Source organism: Culex quinquefasciatus, chromosome 2 (assembly GCF_015732765.1).
Source record: "Culex quinquefasciatus strain JHB chromosome 2, VPISU_Cqui_1.0_pri_paternal, whole genome shotgun sequence".
In the NCBI taxonomy this organism is placed as follows: Eukaryota; Metazoa; Arthropoda; class Insecta; order Diptera; family Culicidae; genus Culex; species Culex quinquefasciatus.
In genome coordinates this window covers 81,294,209-81,316,701 of record NC_051862.1, presented here as the reverse complement: position 1 = coordinate 81,316,701, position 22,493 = coordinate 81,294,209, and the positions used below count along the sequence as shown (strand labels likewise).

General features: G+C 35.1%; 1 protein-coding gene across 5 annotated transcripts in view; it reads left to right on the top strand.

Moving 5' to 3' along the window:
* Nucleotides 1-22,493, top strand: part of LOC6051898 — a 265,226-nt gene that overhangs the window by 197,083 nt on the left and 45,650 nt on the right. For all 5 annotated transcript variants that reach the window (XM_038251874.1, XM_038251878.1, XM_038251877.1 and 2 more), the window contains one exon: nucleotides 7,446-7,627. In XM_038251874.1, coding sequence (XP_038107802.1) covers nucleotides 7,446-7,627 — 182 coding nt within the window. The remainder of the gene's footprint in view (nucleotides 1-7,445; nucleotides 7,628-22,493) is intronic.

The following is a 22,493-nucleotide window of genomic DNA, read 5'->3' as shown; positions in this document are numbered from 1 at the left end:
TTTTTCCATGTAATTTTGCCCGCTGAATCTGAATCTGCCATCAGAATTGAGCCAAAATGTCAACAAATCGATTTTTGGTCATATTTTGGGTTTCCATGTAAAATTATCATTTAAACCCAAAATATGACCAAAAATCGATTTGTTGACATTTTGGCTCAATTCTGATGGCAGATTCAGATTCAGCGGGCAAAATTACATGGAAAAACATATATTTGGACAGTTTTCGAATTTCGTTAGGTGGTCTCATATGGTTTTCCTTGAAAATTAGACTTTTCAAATGAAGATATCTCAAGTTTAAAGAAAAACCCCTGAGATTTTTCAGCGTTTGTAGTGCTAGATCTCCTCTTTCAAATGCAACCTAGTGCTTAAAATTTGGCTTGCGCCATTTCGAGATATTTAAGTTTTAAATTTGCATCTTTTTTACCTTAAAATGGCTGTAGCTTTTGACCCTTAAGTCCAAATTGACATGTCAAAAACTGAAAATGTTCGTTTTGTAGAGCTCTAAAAGTGCTCCGAATATCACTTTTCTCTAAAAGTTAACCCTGAATTGCCACGTTCAAAAACTGATTTTGAAGGTTTGCTCAGATGCTTTCTATAAATTTGGTCATAGAAGGCGTAGATTACGAGATAAAATTTGGTGTCTTCGACAAAGTTGCTTGAATTGGCCAGCCCAACAACTTTTAGAAGACATAAAATTCAAAAATATTCCTGAAAAGTTAGATTTTCAAAATCACCCTAATCGTGAACCACCCTAATTTTAAACCAAACCAAAAGTTGCCTCTTTCCATTTGCAACAACTCTTCTGAAGACACCAAAGCTCCAAAACGTCACCATTTTTCGGAAAATCCATTTTCCACTTAATTTTGCAATCTGGACCACTGTGCAATGTTGGCAGCTGTCCATACAAAAATGGTACGTAAATATTCAAAAATCTGTAACTTTTAAATGATTTTCTGATCAATTTTGTGTCTTCGGCAAAGTTGTAGGTTTTGTTGACGAATATTCATAAAAAGCAGGTACACGGAATAAAATTTGCCCATTATTTAATTTTTTTACAAAATCTCAATTCCCCAAAATACGTATTGTTTTATTTTCAAGATTTTTGATATGTTTTTGGGGACAAAATCCCGCAACTTTTGAGCCATAGAGAAGTATGGACAAACAGTCTGCCGCTGAGTAATAATTTTTTGAAAAAAATAGTGATTTTGGGAAAAAAAGGCTCAAACGTTTATTTTTTCACTATGATTTTTGTTGTTCAAAACTTTGTGCACAGAATTGAATCAATAATTTGAAAAATTAAAAATCTAGTCATAGACAAACTTGTTTTCTTAGTTAAAAGTCACATTTTGTTTCGTTTTAAAGTTCGTTGCCTACGCTGTTGCAAAATACCTCACGAAAAATGCAGGATGTTATGTCTTTCCTTAAAAAATACAAACAATCCAAAACGTCAACACTGTCAAAAACCATTAGAGTTTTGAGCGGGATCGATTCCTACAGACAATTTTAAATAGAAGTCTTTATTTGACCATTGTCCTAAGTCCAATGCTTGTAATGATACAGAGGTGTTGAAAAAAGGGGGTTTGGCAAGATTAACTCTCGAACATATTTTTACCGGAAAGCTCGTCCGATTTCTCATAAGTTTGCCTTTAACAGCACATCTTAGGATAACATGCCAACAAATTTTCATTGAAATCGGGAGGGTCGAGTAAAAAAATACTTTAAAAATTTCTGTATTTCGGCTGGAATGATTCTATAGCACAACATATGAAAAAGCAAAAAATAAAATAAAATGGAAAAGTGACTCAGAAAATATGGAAAAAATAAACTATAAAAGCACATTATCATGATAGTATTTTTCAGAATAGGCCAAATACTATCAGAAACCAACATTAACTAAACAAAATAAATGCAAATTGAAATAATACAAATAACACAAAATAATCATTAAACATGAGAAGAGTAAAGTTATTCGTAGAACAAAAGTTGCTCAAACATTTTTTTTTTTTTGGTGAAATATATTTCTGGATGAAACTTGAAAAATTGAATTTAAGATCTAGCTTTGATTTTTGGCTAGTTAATAACCCATCAGGTGTACAAGGGTTAATGCAGTAGGATATTTTACATTAAAGTTTCAATGAGTTTCCCATAAAAAAATAAACGATAATACTTGATTTTTCCGTGTATAATCCTCATCAGCAACCAGAAAAGCCAAACATAAACGGTATGTAAATGTGGACCGACGTTGTTAAACCAAGCGGAAGCTGGGACCTGTTTTGGAAAATGAGCGCAGCAAATTTGATGTCATGATCCATTATACACGGGGACCACCACGTGGCCCGGGCCCAGCGCACCATCACCACACAGATGGGTGAGCTTCCTCGTCGTCGTCGTCGGTTGTGGTGGTTTGACGAATTCGATCTGATGGGCTGGAAAAATGTAATTTTTCATCCTTTTTTTTTACATTGGATTGAAATATGTTCAATACGGCAATTTCGTTTAAATTACTTTGTTCAAAATGGAAGGTACACTTTCGATAAGTATAAATATTTTAATTGCGTGATCGAAAACATAATTAGAGTGCCTGAGGAACCGGTTAAACATTTTACTGAGAATACAAATATTTTAAAATTAAAATTCTGTTTCACCTTCCAAAAATAAACATCTCTTCACTTTAACAGTCCGCAACAGTGTCTCTGTCCGTTCATGCTCTGCCAAACAATACAGATAACTTAATTTTCCGGGCACAGCCGGGCACCCGGTATCGTTATCGAAACATTATAAATGACTGCCCTTCTGCAAAAACAAACTGGGAGGCTCTCCATCTTCCACTGAGCAAATGTTTACTCTATCGACGTGATCTTATTAAAATTTACAGCCCAACCAACCGGTAGCAACCAACCTCCTCCACCCATACACCCGATGGTGTTCATAATCCTTGCAAAAGGTCATAAAATTGATTGTGATAGAAACCAATAAATTCTAATATTTTCATCACATTTGTGCTGCTCTATTTGGGGATCCCTTTTCAGAGCAAAAAAAAAAAAGGTGAGGTGATCCCTTTTCAACCTCTGGACAGACACTCCCACATGCACACACACAAACATAAATATATCTTTTGGCAATGTCTCTCACAGTCACACACACAGGGGAAATAAAATAGAAGAGACAGCAGCATAACGAGCCCCCTCCCGCCCACAAAACCCACGTCACGAAAAATGCTGTGTGATGATAATTTATTTCCATAACCTGCGTGAACTATGGCCGTAAAAAGGCCAACCTGGTGGTGAGACACCACCCAACTCCCAAAAGAAGAAGGAAGGGACTTTTTCAAACGGGATCTTTGCGCTCTAGCTGTCAACTACTGGCCAAATGGAAAGAGACAGAAAATCGATCGAAATAATTGGAGCTCCTCTTCCGGTTGGAGTTCTCCCCGGGTTGCTGCTACTTTTGGAGGTTAATGTGTTGTTGCCATTCCCGTGGCCACCGCCAGTCAGTGGATTTTCTTGGTGGTTTCTTGAGCTGGAAGCTTGTAGGGTGGTTGTGAATTTTTTTGTGAAAAGAGCTTAAACCGAAAAAAAGTTCTCCGCTCGAGCTCAAAAATTTTCTTGGGTTCCTTGGCCAAAACAATTAGACCCGTATTTTTTGTTTCACCATTAGGGGGACCTACATCGTGCTAGGGTGGTTCAAAAATGGCAAATTTTTGTCATTTTTAGCAAAAATCACATTTTTCAAAAAATCATAACTCCGATTTTAGCTGTCTTAGACCTAAGTCACCCTAATAGCCGAACAAAAAAAATACGGGTCTAATTAGGCCGTTGCAAATATTTTTTGAAGTTTATGTCAAGTTTATGGGCCTTTCAAAATCGGTTCGAAAAATCAGGGGGCTAAAAAATATTTTTCAAAAAATATCAAAATTTTAATGGAAATAGAAGTCTAACCAATTAGAAATGCATTTTCCTGCGTTTAAAATCATATTTAACATGTCTGAGATCGATCAAAAATACTTCATTTTTTGTGAACTCCAAAGTTTTTTTTTTCGACGAAAAAAAATCACTCCAATACTTAGATATTTTGAAAACTAATGATTGCAAATCAACTGGGCAGGTGAAAAATGCACTTTAAATCACTTTTTTCATTCAAATGTTGAGACCATGGCTTGTTATTTCAATTTTTATATTTTTTTATTTTTTCGCCCTCCCCTCGACACCGATCAGAGTCGAGAGACATAAACTTCAAAAAATATGTGCAATGGCCTTATTGTGGCCAGGGAACCCCCAGAAAAATTGTGAGCCTGATCGGAGAACTTTGCGCTGTATAGATAAAACTTCATGATTTGCCGCCGAGCTGTGTGTTTTTTTTAAATTTTGTTTTTTGGCAAAATATAAATGTTACACAAAAACATGCAATTTTACACCATTTTAATATGTTGTTGATGATTCCAGAATATTCAATATATTTTAGATACATTTTAGAAAAGATCAGAACCTTTAAAAAAAATCATTCAAAAACAAAGAAAATAGCACCTTAAAAGTGCCGTTTAGGCGAGACTTTGAAAACATACATTTTCCTTCTTGTTTTTCTTTCATCCGCTTTATCTCAACAACCACAGATCAAATCTCAAATCTTTAATTGGGTTTCGACGAAACTCAAATAATTTTCTTGAATTTCCTCATTTTTTATTTGACCAATAAGTCATAGGAACTATTTCAAAGATCTAAAAATTGCAAATTTTGAGCCATATCTCAAAAACGATGAACTTTATCAAAATTTCTGTAATGTATGATTCTATTGCAAATTTGATTTACATTAAAAACTGCAGTAAATTTTGTTTTGTAATAAACTTATCATAACCAAGCGTGGTTTTATTATGAACCCTAAAGAAGGCTCACCAATTGCGGATTTTTGGCTCCTGAAACGTATTAAAATTAAAAACAAATATTTTGGTTTTTTGGACATTGATTTAGGCCGTTGCAAATATTTTTTAAAGTTTATGTCCCTCGACTCTGACCAAAGTTCAAAAAATTGAATTAACGAGCCACGGTTTTAACATTTGAATGAAAAAAAGTGTAAAAAATGCATAATACACCTGTCCAGTTGTTTTGCAATCATTAGTTTTCAAATTAACTAAGTATTGACGATTTTTTATTTCATTTTTTTGCACAAAAAAAGTTTTAGTGGTTTCAGAAAAATTCAAAATATTTTTAATCCAGCCCAAATATGCTAAATATGTTTATCAATGCAGAAAAATGAATTTTAGATTATTTTCAGTTGATTTGACTTCTATTTTCATTAAAATATTGATGTTTTCTGAAAAAATATTTTTGTACCCCCTTATTTTTGGGACCAATTTTGAAGGGGCGACATAAACTTTGAAATATATTTGCAACGGCCTTATTGAAAATAAAAAGTTAATTTTAAAATTTCCAAAAGAAAATCCTTGTACTTTTTTTTTAAATGGTTCATGGTAGACAAAAAATTTACTAGAAATTTTTTTTCGAAGATACAGATTTTCGAACATTTACCTACCATTTTTGAATGAACAGCTGCCAAAATTGTATAGAGACTTGTTTTTGTAGTGACATTTGACGGATTTTTTGATCGTTCAAAGATGCAGTACTCGAACTTACAATGTATTTTTTCTTCTATTTTTTTCGTATAATTATTGTAAAACACAACTTTTATGTTATTATTTCAATGTTTTAGTACCATATTAATTTTTATCTCAACCTTTAACAACATAATCTGATGCATAAATACAAATCCAGTTCAAAAAAATCGTAACAACTGTTAAAACATTGTAAATAAGTGTAAGTTTTATTCAAATTTTTGTTACTCGTTTATTCTATAGTGGTTTTCAATTATTTGTATTTTTTATTTTTTCAGTGAATAATTTTAAATAATGTTGTTATTAAAAATAATTCTTTGATTTGCGCCCATTTTCAAGCTGTAAAAAAGATTCAGTTTTTGTATGAAAGACAAAAACTTGAAAAAATAATTCAGAAAATGTAAAAACTTGATTATATTCACCTTTTCAGTGAAAAATCCTTAAATTTCAAACAATTATTTACCACCATGCTTTGCATTACTTTTGAAGGATGATTTTTTTTAACAAGATTTCACTATTATCATATTTTTAGAAAAAAAAACCTTTCGGAAATTATCAGTTTTTTTCCGATAGGTTTTTTTTCTAATTATTTTTTTCAAGAACGGAACATTTTAAAACAAATTAAAATTTAATGTTTAGCTTATAGTTGTTGTTAGAGAAGTGAGATGAATACATTAGGTTCAAATTTTAAGAATATCTTTCAAAACTAGAAGAATTTGTTAATATTTAAAGCATGTAGGTACCATCATGCCGTTCCCAAAAATAGATGAAAAATATCGAAAAATTCATGATTTTTGCTTCAATGTTTTCGACTTCGCTAGCCTCTGTAGATTCAAAATAGAATAAAAACCTTTGAGTTGTTTAATTTCATAAGGGATGCACAGCAATAAAAGAAAGTTGTTCTCTCCTTATTCAAACATTGTCAAACTTACGGTCCCAACCTAGGAACAATCTGATTGTAAAAATAGTCAAACATTATTGAAACTATGTTGATTGGCAGCAAGGGTTGGTTAAAAAATTATAGCAGTATTTTCAGTATTTTCGAATGTGTGTAACAAAAATCATTGCTACAAAAAGCTCTGGCTGATGTGCACCGTTAAAATGAAAAATAACTACCTAATATATTGCAAGTTTCTCCTCAAACTAAGGAGTCCAAAGGCTTGAATGGGGAGAGCACCCAAACCTAATTTTACTCCAAGAAACCTTCTACTCCAGGGTTCGAACTGACGACCTTTGGATTGCGAGTCCAACCGCCGTCAGCGATTCCACCGGAGCAGGCTTGGTTTGGTGTGTTGATTTTACTTATAGCGTGAAGGCGACTCCTACACTTGGAATTACTTAACGTCCTAACAACATCCATGGCCGGGACCGACGTTTTACTTCCCCATCCGATGGAAGGATGGAGCAGATGGGAATCGGCCAAGCCTGCCTTTTCTTTTAAAACTGAGATTAATTTGATTTATAGAATTTCATATTGAAAAAAACATATAGTGAATAAAATCTGAACGTGTGGAACAGGCTAACTAAAATGTAATGAAATTTGCAGATCCACTCTATCTATGGCTTCAGAAACTCTGTGGCTAGTTTCTTTCGACAAGGAGAAACCCCACAAAAAAAGAAAAGAAATCTTGCCTGCCAGAAACGTGGCGAAAAACAAACTGATCACAAACATTTCCGTTTCTGGTATTTTCCTTGTCTTTCTTTTTTTCACCCATTTCTTTCTACTTTTCTCTTCCTTTCTCTCGTTCGGTCTGACATTTGGCCACGACGCCGCCGCCGAAAAAAAAACCGCAAACAAAAATGCTGCCGCTTGTTCGTCCTGGTCGTCGTCGTCGTTCAGGATCAACGATAAATTATTCGAAACGCAAAAGCTCAAGTTCGTCGAGGGTGAGAATAATTTGTTCAACGTGTCCGTCAGCGGCAGCATACCGAAGGAGGAGCTCGAAAGTCCCACCACGATCGAGTGCTTCCTGACGGTGCCGGAGACCAACTACACCAAGAAGCGGTCCACGATTTATTACGGTAAGTCGGCCCCGAAACCCCCCCGCTCAACCACCCAACCAACTTAGCCCTTTCAGACATCACCCGAAAGAAAACCAAACGCGAAGCTTGTTATTGTAAATGAGTTTTTTTCCTCGTCTTGCTGTGCTTTCGTCGTGTTACTAGCTTTTTTTTCTACGAGCCTTGTTTTTCATGGAAAATTGATTGTTTGTATGTGTGGATGTGCATTTTCTTACTTCATTTGATTCTTTGTTTTTTTTTCAGAATGTCTTCTAAGTAATTATTGGGCTTCTTTGAAGAAAATCACATGTTTTAAAGTTTTTTATACAAAACCAATCAAGTCATAGACATGTTGAGGTTGACTGTTAAGCTATATGATAATTATTATGTGTGCTCAAACAAATTTCATAGCCACCATTTATAGCACGTATTACTCAAAACCTCAAACATTACTACAATATCGACTGTATTCTTATAATAATTCACTTTTGAGGAGGTAGCTCTATGAAATTAACTATATATTCATAATACCTATGTAAAAACCCAATCTTCAAATGACTTAAACCCAAGGTTGATTTTTAATGACTTCATTCGTTTCCGTATCAAAACATTCTAATTCGCTACTTCTGGGCAATCATCAATCACGACCTTCCGGACACTCTCCTCAGCCAAAGAACATGTTGTTGTAGCTCCAAGTGTCCAAAGCTATTTTCCACGCGTGTAAACTTGACCTGTCAGCTGTCACTTTCTCGACCTCCTGCTCCTCCTTGTTTGTGTTGTTGCCTGAGAAGTGACATCAAAAGGGCACAACAATTGCCCCCACACTGCGGACTGTGCGCTTGTATGTGTGACTGTTTGTGTGACGTGGTCCGTCTGGTTTTCGTTCCCAAATTTCATTGTGATTACTTTTTTTCTTCTCACACAACACTCTGAATTAATGTTTGCTAATGCCAAACCACAAACACATTCATATGACGCACAAACACTCGCAAACCAAGTTCAGTGGCTTAATAAATAGCTTCCGAGCTCACTCACTCTCTCGCTTCGGTAGGGCCACTTTGCACGGACTTTTGGCCAGTTTCCTCCAGGCCTCTGCCGGTCCGGAAGTTCGGAGACAAGATTGATGTGTTATTTCAATTTGTTTTGCATGATATCTGCGTACTGAGCTGACCCAAGTCGGTCGCTGTTGTGCTGGCTTGGTACAAGCATTAGCACAGCATTATATTTATAGAAGTGATTGGGGAACTTTTTTGTGTGACATTTTCGGTGTTTTTTAGTATTTTAAACCGTACGATAAAAGTACAAAACCGTAGTTAGTTTAGTAATTTGAGCAGCTATCTGTAATTCCAAGTATCATAATTATTATGTTTAGAATTCTGTCGTGAAACTTCTTATTTTTTTTGTTATTCTTGAACGACCAAATAGCCTACTTTTCTATACAAAAATAACAGAATCGATTACAAACACTTTTTTAAAACAAATGCTGATTGATATTAGTTCAAATGATTAGCAAATATTTTGCATTAAATTTTTTATTCAATAGTTCTTCCAACGTGAAAAAATGTGTAAATTTGATGATTGTTTCCAGGGCTGCGGAGTCGGGTCATGTTTCAAACGACTCCGACTCCAACTCCGACTCCAGCTTTCTGGGATTAGCTGGCTCTGACTCCGACTCCGGCTCCGGCTTTCAACTCCAACCGACTCTGACTCCGACTCCGACTCCGGCCTGCCAACTTTAGCCGACTCCGACTCCAGCTTTCAATAAATTGTTGGCTCCGACTCCGACTCCACGTATTTTCAATATTTCAAGTTTGTTAACTATTATTTTGAAAACAATGATAAATACGATTATTTGAATACTCTCCTAGTTTCATGTTTTTCTCAAGGACAGAAAATTCGAATCAAAAAATGGAAAAAAAAGTTTCTAGGTTATAAGTTTTTAACGTTATTATACCATAAATCAAAAAATATCTCCAGATTTGAAGGCATTTTAAAGTATTTTTTTATTCATTAACTTAACTTCAAATTTACGTACAGTTTATTAAAGGCTGATAAATTTAAATATTTAATTGTTTTTTTTTAAATACTCATGAAAAGAAACCTAGCCTTGATGATCAATCGATCATCATAATCATAATTTCAATTTGCTCACTTGTAGGCTAACATTTATAAGAACCACAGTGACTATCAAAGTCACCTTGGTTTTTTTAATACCAAATTAAAACGAAACTATTTTTTAAAGCTTCATTGATTTTTATTAAGAAGTACATGGACATCACGCCATGGCTGAAGGAGATTATTATTGTAAATTATTGTACCTACATTTTTTCTTCGTGGAATGGACTCTTAAGGGGTCTTTTCCAATTATCCGTGACCTTAAAAATATCTTAGTTGAAGGATTTTTTCAATTAATTTTAAATTTGAAATTTTCTATATATTTCAAAGAAGACGCGCAATAAATCATGAATCTTCACCTAGAACGAAGCTTTATAAACGATCGTGCGCCTCCATCAAAATATATGAAAAACCTTAAAATAAAAAATAAAAAAAAAACACAAAAATCCTCAGGTAAAATATTTTTTAGGTCACTGATATTTCAAAATGACCCCTTGAACTACCTTTCCAATAAGATTTTTTTTAGGTTCATTGATTTTCAATGATAGTCACCTTCCGTCATATTGACGTGAGACATTTACATTATGACAAAATTCATACCGGTTGAATCACATTTTATAAATAAATTAAAGTCCTATAATTATTTTTCCTATATTTTTATTGGTTCTTTTTCGGTACTTAAATTCTGAGATTTGTTCAATGATAATTTGCAACGATATCAACATAGTTTGCAAGGATAAACACTTTTAGATAGAAATAGAAAACATTAAGATGATGATGATGATGGTCCCACCTCTTACCCCTACAAAGGTTTGAGCTGGACGAGTTATCGTTTTGATAATATGGGTCAACATTAAAATCAGTTATGAAGAAAAACGAGCTGATTTTCAAAGCAAATATAAATAAGCCTTTCAATTAACTCTGTCATTACAGTTTACTTTCGTAGATTAATAGTTGATAGGCCTGTAACTGTATCAGCTGCAAGGAATCGCATTTGGTACTAACTACTGTTCGGAACACATATAGTTTTACTTGTATCTATCTGAACTGGGTTGCTACTAAGTGACAAGCTTACAGCGACATTGCCCGAAATCGCACCCTACTGTTTTACCTGACAGAGTGTACGTAACGAGTTTTGCCTGATGACTTGTACTTTTCGACACCCTATCTTTCGACCGCCAAAACCTACTAAACTAGCTTTCCCTAACGCCTTCCGAGCTCTCCTGTCTTCAGAGCAACTACCAATTTATATCATACATAGTAAACATAAAAAACATTTACTTTCATCATCGTCAACTTAAGAGGCACATTATATTTGCATATCGCGCGCGATTCTCAAACCTTTGTAGACTTCTCATTTTTTTTTAAACTCTAATTTAAACAACATTTCAAAAAAAATCCATCATCATCATGTGGTCATACAGAGCAATTAACTTGTGCATTCGTTTAGAATTCCGTCAATATATAATTATATGAAGTCAAACTTAAAATACTAATTTAATGTGCGAGCAACACCGTCTTTTGAACTCTGCTATTGTCGTTGATTGTTTAATCTGTCGGGGCAACGAATTGAAAATATTTACACCTTTATAGAACAAGGAATTTTGAGCAGCCCCAAATAAAAAATTTGGAGTGCGAGGCTCACCTGCACTTCTTGTAAAATGATTGTGAATATCACTACCTCTTAAAATTCGATCACACAAATATCTAGGCAGCAAACCATTTATAAGCTTATACACAAAAATCATAGTAGAAAAAATTATTCTTTGCTTCACAGACAGCCATTGCAGGGCATCTAGCATGAACAAATGTGAAGTGAATCTGTTACATTTTAAAATTAATCGCATTATTTTATTTTGCAATCGTTGAAGCCTATATACTTGTGTTTCATTTGCCAAAAATAATATCGATGAACAAAAGTCTAGGTGTGGTGAGATTATAGATTTGTAAAGCTGAATCTTACTCTGAAGGTTAAGTTCATTTCTTAGACGACACATAATTCCATACTTTTTTGCTATCTTTTTAATTGTGTTTTCAATATGTATGTTAAATTTCAAGTTTTCATCAATGATAACCCCTAAATATTTTATTGAATTAACCCGGTCAACTTGTTCTCCATCAATTAAAATTTGCACATTCTCTAGGTTTTGATGTCGCGGTGAAATAATCATGTATTTAGTTTTATTTATATTCAATTTCAACTGTTTAAATTTTAGCCATTTCGAAAGTGCATCTAAGTCTTCATTCAAGTACAATATAGCGTCAGTTGGATTTTTAGCAGCAACAAAAATAACAGTGTCATCCGCAAAAAGATTGATATCACTGTGTTTCAAAATTAATTTCATGTCGTTAATGTACATTATGAACAATATGGGCCCTAAGACACTTCCCTGAGGAACACCGAGGTTGTTTTCTCTGGATTCTGAAATAGTTTCATTAAAAATCGTCCGCTGAGTTCTAAAATTCAAATAGTTATCAAACCAATTGAAAACTGAACCCTCGACACCAAAATGCTGGAGTGTCTGTAATAATAATGGCCTGGATATAGTTTCAAATGCACGTTTTAAATCTAAAAATACTGCCAAAGTAGAAGTTCTGTTTTCGAAAAATTCTTTCCATTTTGCTAAAACTAAATTCAATGCAGTTTCACAAGAATGACCTTCTCGGTATCCGGACTGTTCTGGGATTAATAATTTATTTTCTTTCAAGTATTCAAGTAACTGAGATTTCACGACAAGTTCTAAAATTTTCTCCAGCGTATGAAGCATATTGATAGGGCGAAACTCCTCAGCATTTTTGTACCAACGACTTTCTGAATCGGAACAACTAAAGATTCTTTCCAGACTGTTGGAACTTGACCCGACAAAAGGGATTCATTTATAATTTCAAGCAAAGTGTGACCAATGACATGAAAACAATCTCTCAAAATTTTTGAATTCACGTTATCAATCCCTGATGAGTTTCCTAAATCAAAACAAATCTTTTTAAGTTGAACATACGTTATAGGATTGAAAACTTCTAGTTTACAGTTTCTATTTAACAAATTTCTGATTTCAACAGGTTCTTCTGTTCTATCTATACTTTCATTAATTTTAACAACACTGTCAATAAAATAATTATTAAATTTACTAGTAATAGTATCATCGGAACATTCTTCAATAGCTCCAAAAAGAATGGTTCTTGGAAGGCTATCTTTTGATTTCATTAATGTTTTCAATATTTTCCATAATTCTTTACTATTATTTTTATTTTGTTCAATCTTTCTTTGAATATCAGTACTTCTGGTTGTTTTTAAACTTCTGGTATATTTGTTTCTTGCAATTTTGTATTCATTCCAATGTCTAGGATTATTCGTTTGGCAAAATTTCTTGTAAAGTTGTTCTCGTTTCTGTTTCAATCTTAAAAGTTCGCCATTATACCAACCGTTTGAATCTTTCATATTTTTGTACTCCGTAGTTACTAATTCATTTGTACAATTTTTCAAGGTATTTGTCAAAATTTGTGTTTTTAAGTTGAGTTCTCCTGTTAAAGTTCTAAAATTTACTTGTCTCTCTAAAAGATCACAGAAAACTGAAGGTGTATATTTTTCCAAGACTTAATTTTGATCCGATCATTCGAAGATTCCAAATTAAAATTAGAAATTGTAATAACCAATGTTTCGTGGTCTGTTATTTTCCAATCACTTTCAGTGACAGCTTTAACATTATCGATGTTAGAGAAAACACAGTCAATTAACGTTCTACTGTTCTTAGAAATTCTTGTGAAATCAGTAACTTTTTGTGTTAGACCTAAATAGTCTGTAAGACTTTTAAGATGTGCAGAATTATGTTCATCAAGCCAATTAATGTTGAAATCGCCAGTTATTAAGTTTAATATACTCATATCTATGAAATTTTCTAGCCAATTTTCTAAAATTTGGATGAACCGCTGATCACTAGAGCTTGGCGAGTGATACAAAACTCCATATTTACCCGTCTTCATGCCTTTTTCAACAGTTATTCCCAAAAACCAGTTATTTTCCAAAAAATCGTTCAAACAAACTTTAATTTGAATAGACTCTTTAAAATAAATAGCAACTCCTCCAGTGTGCCTAGAGTGTGACAAACAAAAAACAACTTTATAACCTGGAATAGAATATTGATCAAATGCTTCTGGTTGAGTAATGTGCGTTTCAGAAAGTAATACTAAAAGAGGATGCGAACTTTCCACTAACTGTCGTAATGCTACGTAGTTTGTGGTCAGCCCTGCAACATTCAAATAGATTATTTCTGTAGCATTTACTTTCCCCCCCAGTATTTGATTGCTATTCATTTTCATACATTCGATCTTTTTTAATTGCCAGTAAGTGTCGAAAAACTGGACATTTGGAGCTAAATGCTGCATGATTCACGTCAAGATTCATCTTTTGCTCTTTGTTCTTTTTTTAAACAGTTAACACATTTCATTACTGTTGAAGTACACTCAGAGGTTTTATGGGACTCGCTACACTTCGAACACGTTTCGTTTTTTGTACATGTAGTGCTCATGTGTCCAAATTCTCCACATTTGAAGCATCTCAGAACTTTGATTGCCTCAAACACTGAACATCTATCAAACCCTATATTAACCTTTCCGGCTTCTATTAATGCGTCAAAAGTATCATTGTTAACTTCAACTATAACACTGAATTTATTGTATTTTATGCGAGGATTTTCGTAAGAAGAAACAACTTTAACATGTTCAATAAAAATTTCGTCATTTTGAGTGGTCAATAAATCAATAAAATCTTCAGGAGCATACTTTACACTCATACCTACAATTTTCAATTTTGGAAGTCCATTCGAGACAAATGCAGTATAATTTTGTCCAATTTTGTTTTCAATGTCACTTTTCACTTTAGAAAGGTTTTGTCCTGGGGCACACTGAGCAATAATTGAGCCGTCTCTACCATTTTTAAAATTATTAATCTTATGCAATTTGGGGTCAAGGTTTGATTTCAAAAAAGTCCTGGTTTGTTCGTTACTTTGGTTATTCTCATTTGGTTTAATCACAATTACTGGTCGACGAATGGCTAGCTTTTTTTCTTTAGAGCTGTTTTTAGTTTCTAGATTTCCTTTCAAAATATCCGCAAAAGTAAGTGATTCAAAAACATTATCATTTTCTTCATCGTCAACCACCATTGGCTCAGAGTCAAGGGCGCGTTTTTACTACCCGGAGCCCATCTGATTCTGAATGAATTCCTCTTTTTCTTGTAACATTTACTTTTTTTACTTTATTATTTTTCTCACAGTTCAATGTTTTTAATTTTTCAATTTGACTCGCCACACTGTTTTCAACAACTGTTTTCATTTTATTCTGAAACGTTTCAACCCACGTACTCATGACATCTTCTATCCCTTTCTTGATAGTTTCGTCGATTTGAGTAGCAATTCTTTCATTGATGCCAGAGATAGAATCGAAGACGTCAGAATATTTCTCCAACTCTTCTTTTATCTCTTTGACATCAGCGAGAAGCACTGCGATCTCAGCATCAATTCCACTATCAAGACATAGGTCACACTTGAACTGCACATTTTGCTGTTCATTAATCACCTTCGCCGTCGCTTTGGTCAGAGTAGTGCAGGAACGGTGAAAAAAAGGCCCCACACTTCCCCGAACAAGGTACGGCATCCTCAAAACAAATTTTTTGCTCGCACTTGCCACACACGCTCATTTCGCGCGCTCGGCCGAGCCAGACAAACAATACAAGAGCAGAGTACAAAAGACACGAAAGAAGCTAACAGCAGCTGCCACCGAATTGGATAGCAAACCGTTGTAGCCGATGGAAATAAAATCGATTATATTTTTTTAAACTAATAACGTTCGTTTCAAAACTTATACTCATCTGAGTTGACGGCAACTTCGTTCACACATAGACAAATTTTGCACCCACAACTCGCACTTTAACACTCAAAATTTATTGTTTTAATCACAACACAGCACAAGTGAACTACTCTGTTGACATCAACAACATCACCACCATCATAATCGGTTTATTTGCCATAATCAATGATTATTTCAAAATAAGTTGCAACTTTATATGATATTTTTTGTCAGTTTCAAATATTTTAAATGCGACATGTTGAGTTCCAATTAATAGATTGTTATAGTCGTTGATAATTTGATGGAAGAGTTTCCCGATCATTTTCAATCTTTTTATGTACCTCGCAACTTTTTTCGTAAAAAAATATTTACTTAGAACTTCAAATACATTCGCTATAGTTGTAAAAGATGACTGTATATGTAATTTAAAAAAACAACTGGATTTAATTTGGTCAAATTTGAATTGAAAGGGCACAAAAATATAAGCAAAAAAAGCAGTCAAGAATCGATTGAATATTTCTGACTACAAATCCAATATTGTTATTTTTTCAGTTATGGTACTACATACTTGGGTAAGAGAGGATTAACAGGTTATCAATTTCAATGATCATAGTGAAATAACACAATTATAGCATTCCAATCACAATAAATAAAAATGCTTCAAAACATAATGGCACCTGATAAATCTCTTTCAGAAAATAAATAAAAGGGCAACGCAGTGCATGCAACTCAAGAAACAATTGAAAACATACGAAATTTTGAGAATTAACCTGCATTACAACAATTACAACAATAAACAATGAAAAACACATATTTTTGTTGAATTTTAGATAACTCCGACTCCGACTCCGGGTTATCAGAAATATTTGGCTCCGACTCCGACTCCGACTCCGGCTCATACAAATTTAGCCGACTCCAGCTCCGACTCCGACTCCAGCTGTTCGAGTTTGGACGACTCCGACTCCGACTGCGACCCCAGGTCCCTAAAAAGACCCGACTACACCGACTCCGGCTCCGACTCCGACTCCGACTCCACAGCCCTGATTGTTTCCCTACTAGATTTGATGCTTACTCAGTAAAAACCCGATTTAATATCACCAGAGGTGAAATAGAGTCTTTCTTTCAAAATGATGAAACTCCGACAATATTGGTGCAATGATTTTTTTCAGAAACATAATCATACAACCCAGTAAGAATTTGACCTAAAGCTTCGAATTCTAGGCAAAACCTCGAATGCATTTTTTTTTATTTCAGAGGTACATTATGGGTCGCTAGATAATTGTATTTAATTGAGAAAAACATATTGGATTGACATTATTAGAAAAAAAAAACATAAAGGGTACTCAGTCTTTCATGTTAGTCTATGATTAACTTAAAATAATATGTATCGATATTACACTTTGTCGATCGATTATGAGAAGCCAGAAAGAACACTTTCACGCGCAGCGTAAAACGCGCAAGTGTAAATGTGCTGGCGTTTATGCTTCGGCTTGACGACTTGTCGATCTTTCGAGCTAGAACGAGCCGGGACTTTGAAATTCATGTTAGTAGGTATATGATTCTGTATAAAACCAAAAATTTAATAGGAAAAACCCGATTTAATCCCACCAGGGGTGAGATAGAGCCTTTCTTACTAAAGAATATAACTTCTCTCAATTCACAACATCGACTTGATACAAAAAAACTTATGATGAAAGCAAGGTATTATTAATGATGTGTTTTCTAAAAGAAATTGAAAACACAATTTTCACCTATCGAATATTTTTAATCGTACAAATTCTTAGCTTCCAATGCGCAAGTGACGACACGCACCGCGGTTTTGGTTTTCTTGTTTTGGTACGAGCCCAAAACCGAACAAAGCAGGCGCAAAGCAAAACCGAGTTAACCGCACAGTGGGAAGCTTGCCATTCAGCGTCTACGAAAGTGAGAGAGTCAGAGATAGATATTTTTACAACCGCACCACTACACACTCAATCGCAATACCTTAGGTAGATAGCCATTGGCGTCGCGAGCATTGAAAACTTTGAAAACGATATAAAGCTTAGAAGCTTCGAAAGCTCCTATTGAAATCCAATGAACTCTGTTTAATAAAACGACATGACAAATGAAGCCTACTTAAAGGCGATTTTAGGAGCACACGGGAAACAAATTGATTGTACCCGGATGAATGTCCTATGTCAAAAAAGTTTTTGCATTAACATTGGACAGTTATGCAAAAACGGACAGAGCAAAAGAAACCGAAAAGCTACGATATCTTACATGTTGAAGGAAACATCGGTAGACAAGCTACTACGAACGAGTATAAGTCGAGCCGAAACATATGCGCCAGCATTCTCGCGCCAGTATTCGAAGCTCAACTTGACAACTTGTCGACTTGGCGACGAAGCGTCGAATATCGATGCAGTGTGATTTTTTAGCGATTTTTCGCTTTAAAATTCATGCTGATTCGACATATTTACGAAGCTGGAAATGACGTCCTGGCTAAAAGTAAAACCTATACCTTTCTTTAGTAAGAAAGGCAAAAAGTAAATCGTTCTAAAAATTGATCGGGGTTGCCGATCGATGTCAAATTTGTTTCAGATGCTCACTCATGGTCTGTACTATGAATGTAGCAAGAAATTTCGAATAAAATCAGAAATGAAAAATGTTGGCGAAGGTCACCAGGTGGGCTTTTACCTTATTTTAGGGATTTTGTTTCTTATGGTAGGTCAATCAAACGGCTCTAACTCCAGAACTATATTATGAATCTGGATGAAAATTTGGGAGGTTGTAGAGCTCGAAAAATGCAATTTTTGAGATAAATAAAAGATATGAAAAGGAAAAAATTGGACCATATTTTCATTTGGAAACTGTGTATTTTCTGGAAAAGTCTGGCCGCATCCGAAAACAGATGGATAATTCGAAATTTGCGCGGCAACTCGCCCAGGTTCAGCACACTAGCTTTCATCTGCATTTAGGAGAATCGAAATCGGATTTATGGGAGCTGAGAACGGCGCGACACAAAATTTTGCAAAATTTTACCACATACGAACATCACTCGACCTCCACGGAATTTATTTTCTCAAAATTCGAGGGTTCGAGATAGACGAGTTCTATCAAGGTGAATCGATAGAGCGTCGAAAATCGATGCAGTGTGATTTTTTAGCGATTTTTTGGTTTAAAATTCATGCTGAATCGACATATTTACGAAGCTGGAAATGACGTCCTGGCTTAAAGTAAAACCTATACCTTTCTTTAGTAAGAAAGGCAAAAAGGGTAAAAATAAGACGTTAAATACTAATATGGCTATATCTCTGGAAATACATTTTGGAAAAGCTTCAAATTTTGGGCCCAAGCAGCGAAGTACAGGACCTGTCACCGTAGTCGATTTTGAGAGCACCTTTATCTCTCGAGGCTTTACCTTAACGCCCGTCAGGTGTTCTTCCAGGTCTGAGATCGGGCGGTCTGGATATCCCTGAAGGACGATCTTCACAGGGACCTTCTCTGCAGGGTTAAATGTAAAGAATTTGAAGTTTCGCAACTACAACTTCTTCACCACCAAGTCGAAATTCTGCTTCTTGTGTGTAATCACTTGCACAGAAGTTTTTGCTAATTTTGAGACAATATTGGAGTCCCTCAAGCAACTCGTCAACATCGTCAGCCAACGTATCCAAAACAAAAATTGGAAAGATGTCCAAATTCAGCTAGCACAGCAGCTCAGCTCCTTTTGGGGTCCTAAACGACTCCCCTAAGTTTGGGAACGATTGGTTTAGTCCTCCAGGGAAGATCCATATCAATACTCAAAACCATTTAACACTAGCAGTACAGTATACAACTCCGTTCTCTCATGAAACTTGACATGAGACATAAAAACCATGGCCGGTCTAGTCAAAATGAATTCAATTTTTTCCTTGATTGGTATTGTTTCATTGCTATTTTTTTCAATTCATTCAAAATCCCACAAGATAACACCACGGTGACGCTCATTTCAGTGTTGCCATCGCCGTTAGTTCTGCACCGACTTTTTCCGCTTTTTTTTTCAATGCTGGGCAAAAATTATTAATTGCTCTGCGCGCGCGTCCATGCCTTTCCATCAATTATGTTGCCACCGACTTGGTTTGTTGGTGCTGGTGGTGCTGCACACAACACTAACAAAAAATGCCTTCGTTATCGTGTTATTCTGGGGAAATTAAGTGGAAGACAGCGTGTTTTTGCACTTCTTTGCAATATATTTCCCCCCGGGTCCTCCGAGCAGTCGAGGTTGATAAGAAATGCCATAAATTTGACGTAGTCTGTTCCCACTGTTGAATTTGCAGATCTTGGGGAAAATTTCTGCTCCTTTAAAATATCGCTGATACAACTTGTTTAAGCTCGAGAACAAAAAATATCAAGTTCGGTTCCGTCCCGCCTCATTACACTTCCATTGTGCGAACATTGAATAGCTTTGCTCTGATTGATGGTTGGTACTTTTGAGAGAGCGAAGGAGAAAAAACTGAAAGGAAGTCTCCTTCCAGCATCCAACTTCTTTAAGCCGGTTGAAACCGTGCTTTCTTGACATAAAACCATCATCATTCTTGTGTCCATTCATTGTTTTTCCCAGAGCTGGGATCAAACCCTGGCAGGACCTTTTGAACTTTAAGAACCTTTGAACAACTTGGTGAAAATCGAACAATGTCCAACTTTTGCCTCGCTCAGCGCAACAATTGCCAATTTACCCCACCAGCCTCCACCCCCTGGTGAGCATTGAAAAAAAAAAACAAAAAAAGAACCCCCATTTTGCATGCCGGGCTGAGCTGAGCTGAGGCAGAGGAGGAAAAATGGCAATTCCTCTTCCTGCGTTGATGGTGGACTTGTTTTTAATTAGCATGTCTTTGCCACGCCGGGCACTCATTTTCATTTCTCATTTCTGTTGCTTCTCGACGGTGTGGATCTGTGTGTTGTGTCGATGATGGTTTTTCCCGGAAGCTGGTCTTCGCTCTCCGGGGCAGACAATGTAAGGACTCGACCTCTGGCTTCATTTATTTTGTCGAGAGCTGATAAGGTCGAGCTGGTGAGGGAAGATGTACTTTCGTTGGTTCACGGACTGAAAACAAAAAGATTTTTACCTGTACAGTTTTTTCAAGGTAATTTGAATTTAATGTCTTTTAAAAGTGATAAGAAAGAAATCCATGTAATTTTAAATTACAGTAATTCAATGAAAATTTTAAATGTAAAAAAATACAATTATCCAACCATTCCAGTTGCTTGAGAAGCCAATTACAAAGTTAGATCTAGGTGTTAATTTATTTTGTTTATTTTGAATCCAAAGTGATCACCCCAACTTCATTTCGTAACTTGACGCAAAGTTTTATACTAATAGGTAATCGTTTCCAATAAATTACTACATAATTACAATTATTCGAGATATTCCTATTTTTTTATTGTTTTAGTCAAATTCGAGTTCAGCAATCCCAAATCAGTCAAATTTGAATGGGCCTGCTTCAAAACCAAACGAATTGGATTTTTTTGAAGTCATATGTGAGCTCAACATCCCAAAAAATCCAGCGAAATAGCAGTTTATGCAACAAGATGCAAAAGCAGATTTTACCAGCACGAGCCGTACTTTTATCCAACGAGGTTCACCGAGTTGGATAAATACGACGAGGTATAAATAAATAATGATAAATGAAGTTTTGCAACGAGTTTCATACAACGTTTTTTTTCCAATTCCGAAAAAAAACCTTTTGAACAGAATTATAGGTGGGTAATTCTCCGCCGACTCACACAGCAGTTGCCCCGACCCCTCTTCGATTTGCGTGAAACTTTGTCCTTAGGGGTAACTTTTGTCCCTGATCACGAATCCGAGGTCCGTTTTTTGATATCTCGTGACGGAGGGGCGGTACGACCCCTTCCATTTTTGAACATGCGAAAAAAGAGGTGTTTTTCAATAATTTGCAGCCTGAAACGGTGATGAGATAGAAATTTGGTGTCAAGGGGACTTTTATGTAAAATTAGACGCCCGATTTGATGGCGTACTCAGAATTCAAAAAAAAAAAAACGTATTTTTCATCAAGAAAAACACTAAAAAAGTTTAAAAAATTCTCCCATTTTCCGTTACTCGACTGTTAAATAAATTTGGAACATGTCATTTAATGGGAAATTTAATGTACTTTTCGAATCTAAATTGACCCACAAGGGTCATTTTTCATTTAGAACCAAATTTTCATTTTAAAATTTCGTGTTTTTTCTAACTTTGTGGTGTTATTTTTTAGAGTTCTACAAAGTTGTAGAGCAGACAATTACAAAAAATTTGATAAAATTTTTTTTTGAAAAAGTTGGTCGTCATCGATCATGGCCGTTCATGGTCACCCGCGACAGACACGGACGACGAAACAACTTTATTAAAACTTTTTTTTTGTAAAATCGCGATAACTCATGATGTTTATAAGCAAACCCCTTATGTCGATATATCAAAATTTTTGTTATTGCCTGCTCTACAACTTTGTAGAATATTGTTACACTCTAAAAAATAACCCTGCAAAGTTAGATAAAAACACGAAATTTTAAAATGAAAAATTTTGTTCTAAATGAAAAAATGACCCTTCTGAGTCAATGTAGATTCGAAAAGTACATTAAATTTCCCATTAAATGACATGTGCCAAATATTTTTACAGTCAAGTAACGGAAAATGGGAGAATTTTTAAAACTTTTTTAGTGTTTTTTTTTTCGATGAAAAATACGTTTTTTCGGAATTCTGAGTACGCCATCAAATCGGGCGTCTAGTTTTGCATAAAAGTCCTTTTGACACCAAATTTTATCTCATCACCGTTTCAGGCTGCAAATTATTGAAAAACACCTCTTTTTTCGCATGTTCAAAAATGGAAGGGGTCGTACCGTCCCTCCGTCACGAGATATCAAAAAACGGACCCCGGATTCGTGATCAGGGACAAAAGTTACCTCTTAGGACAAAGTT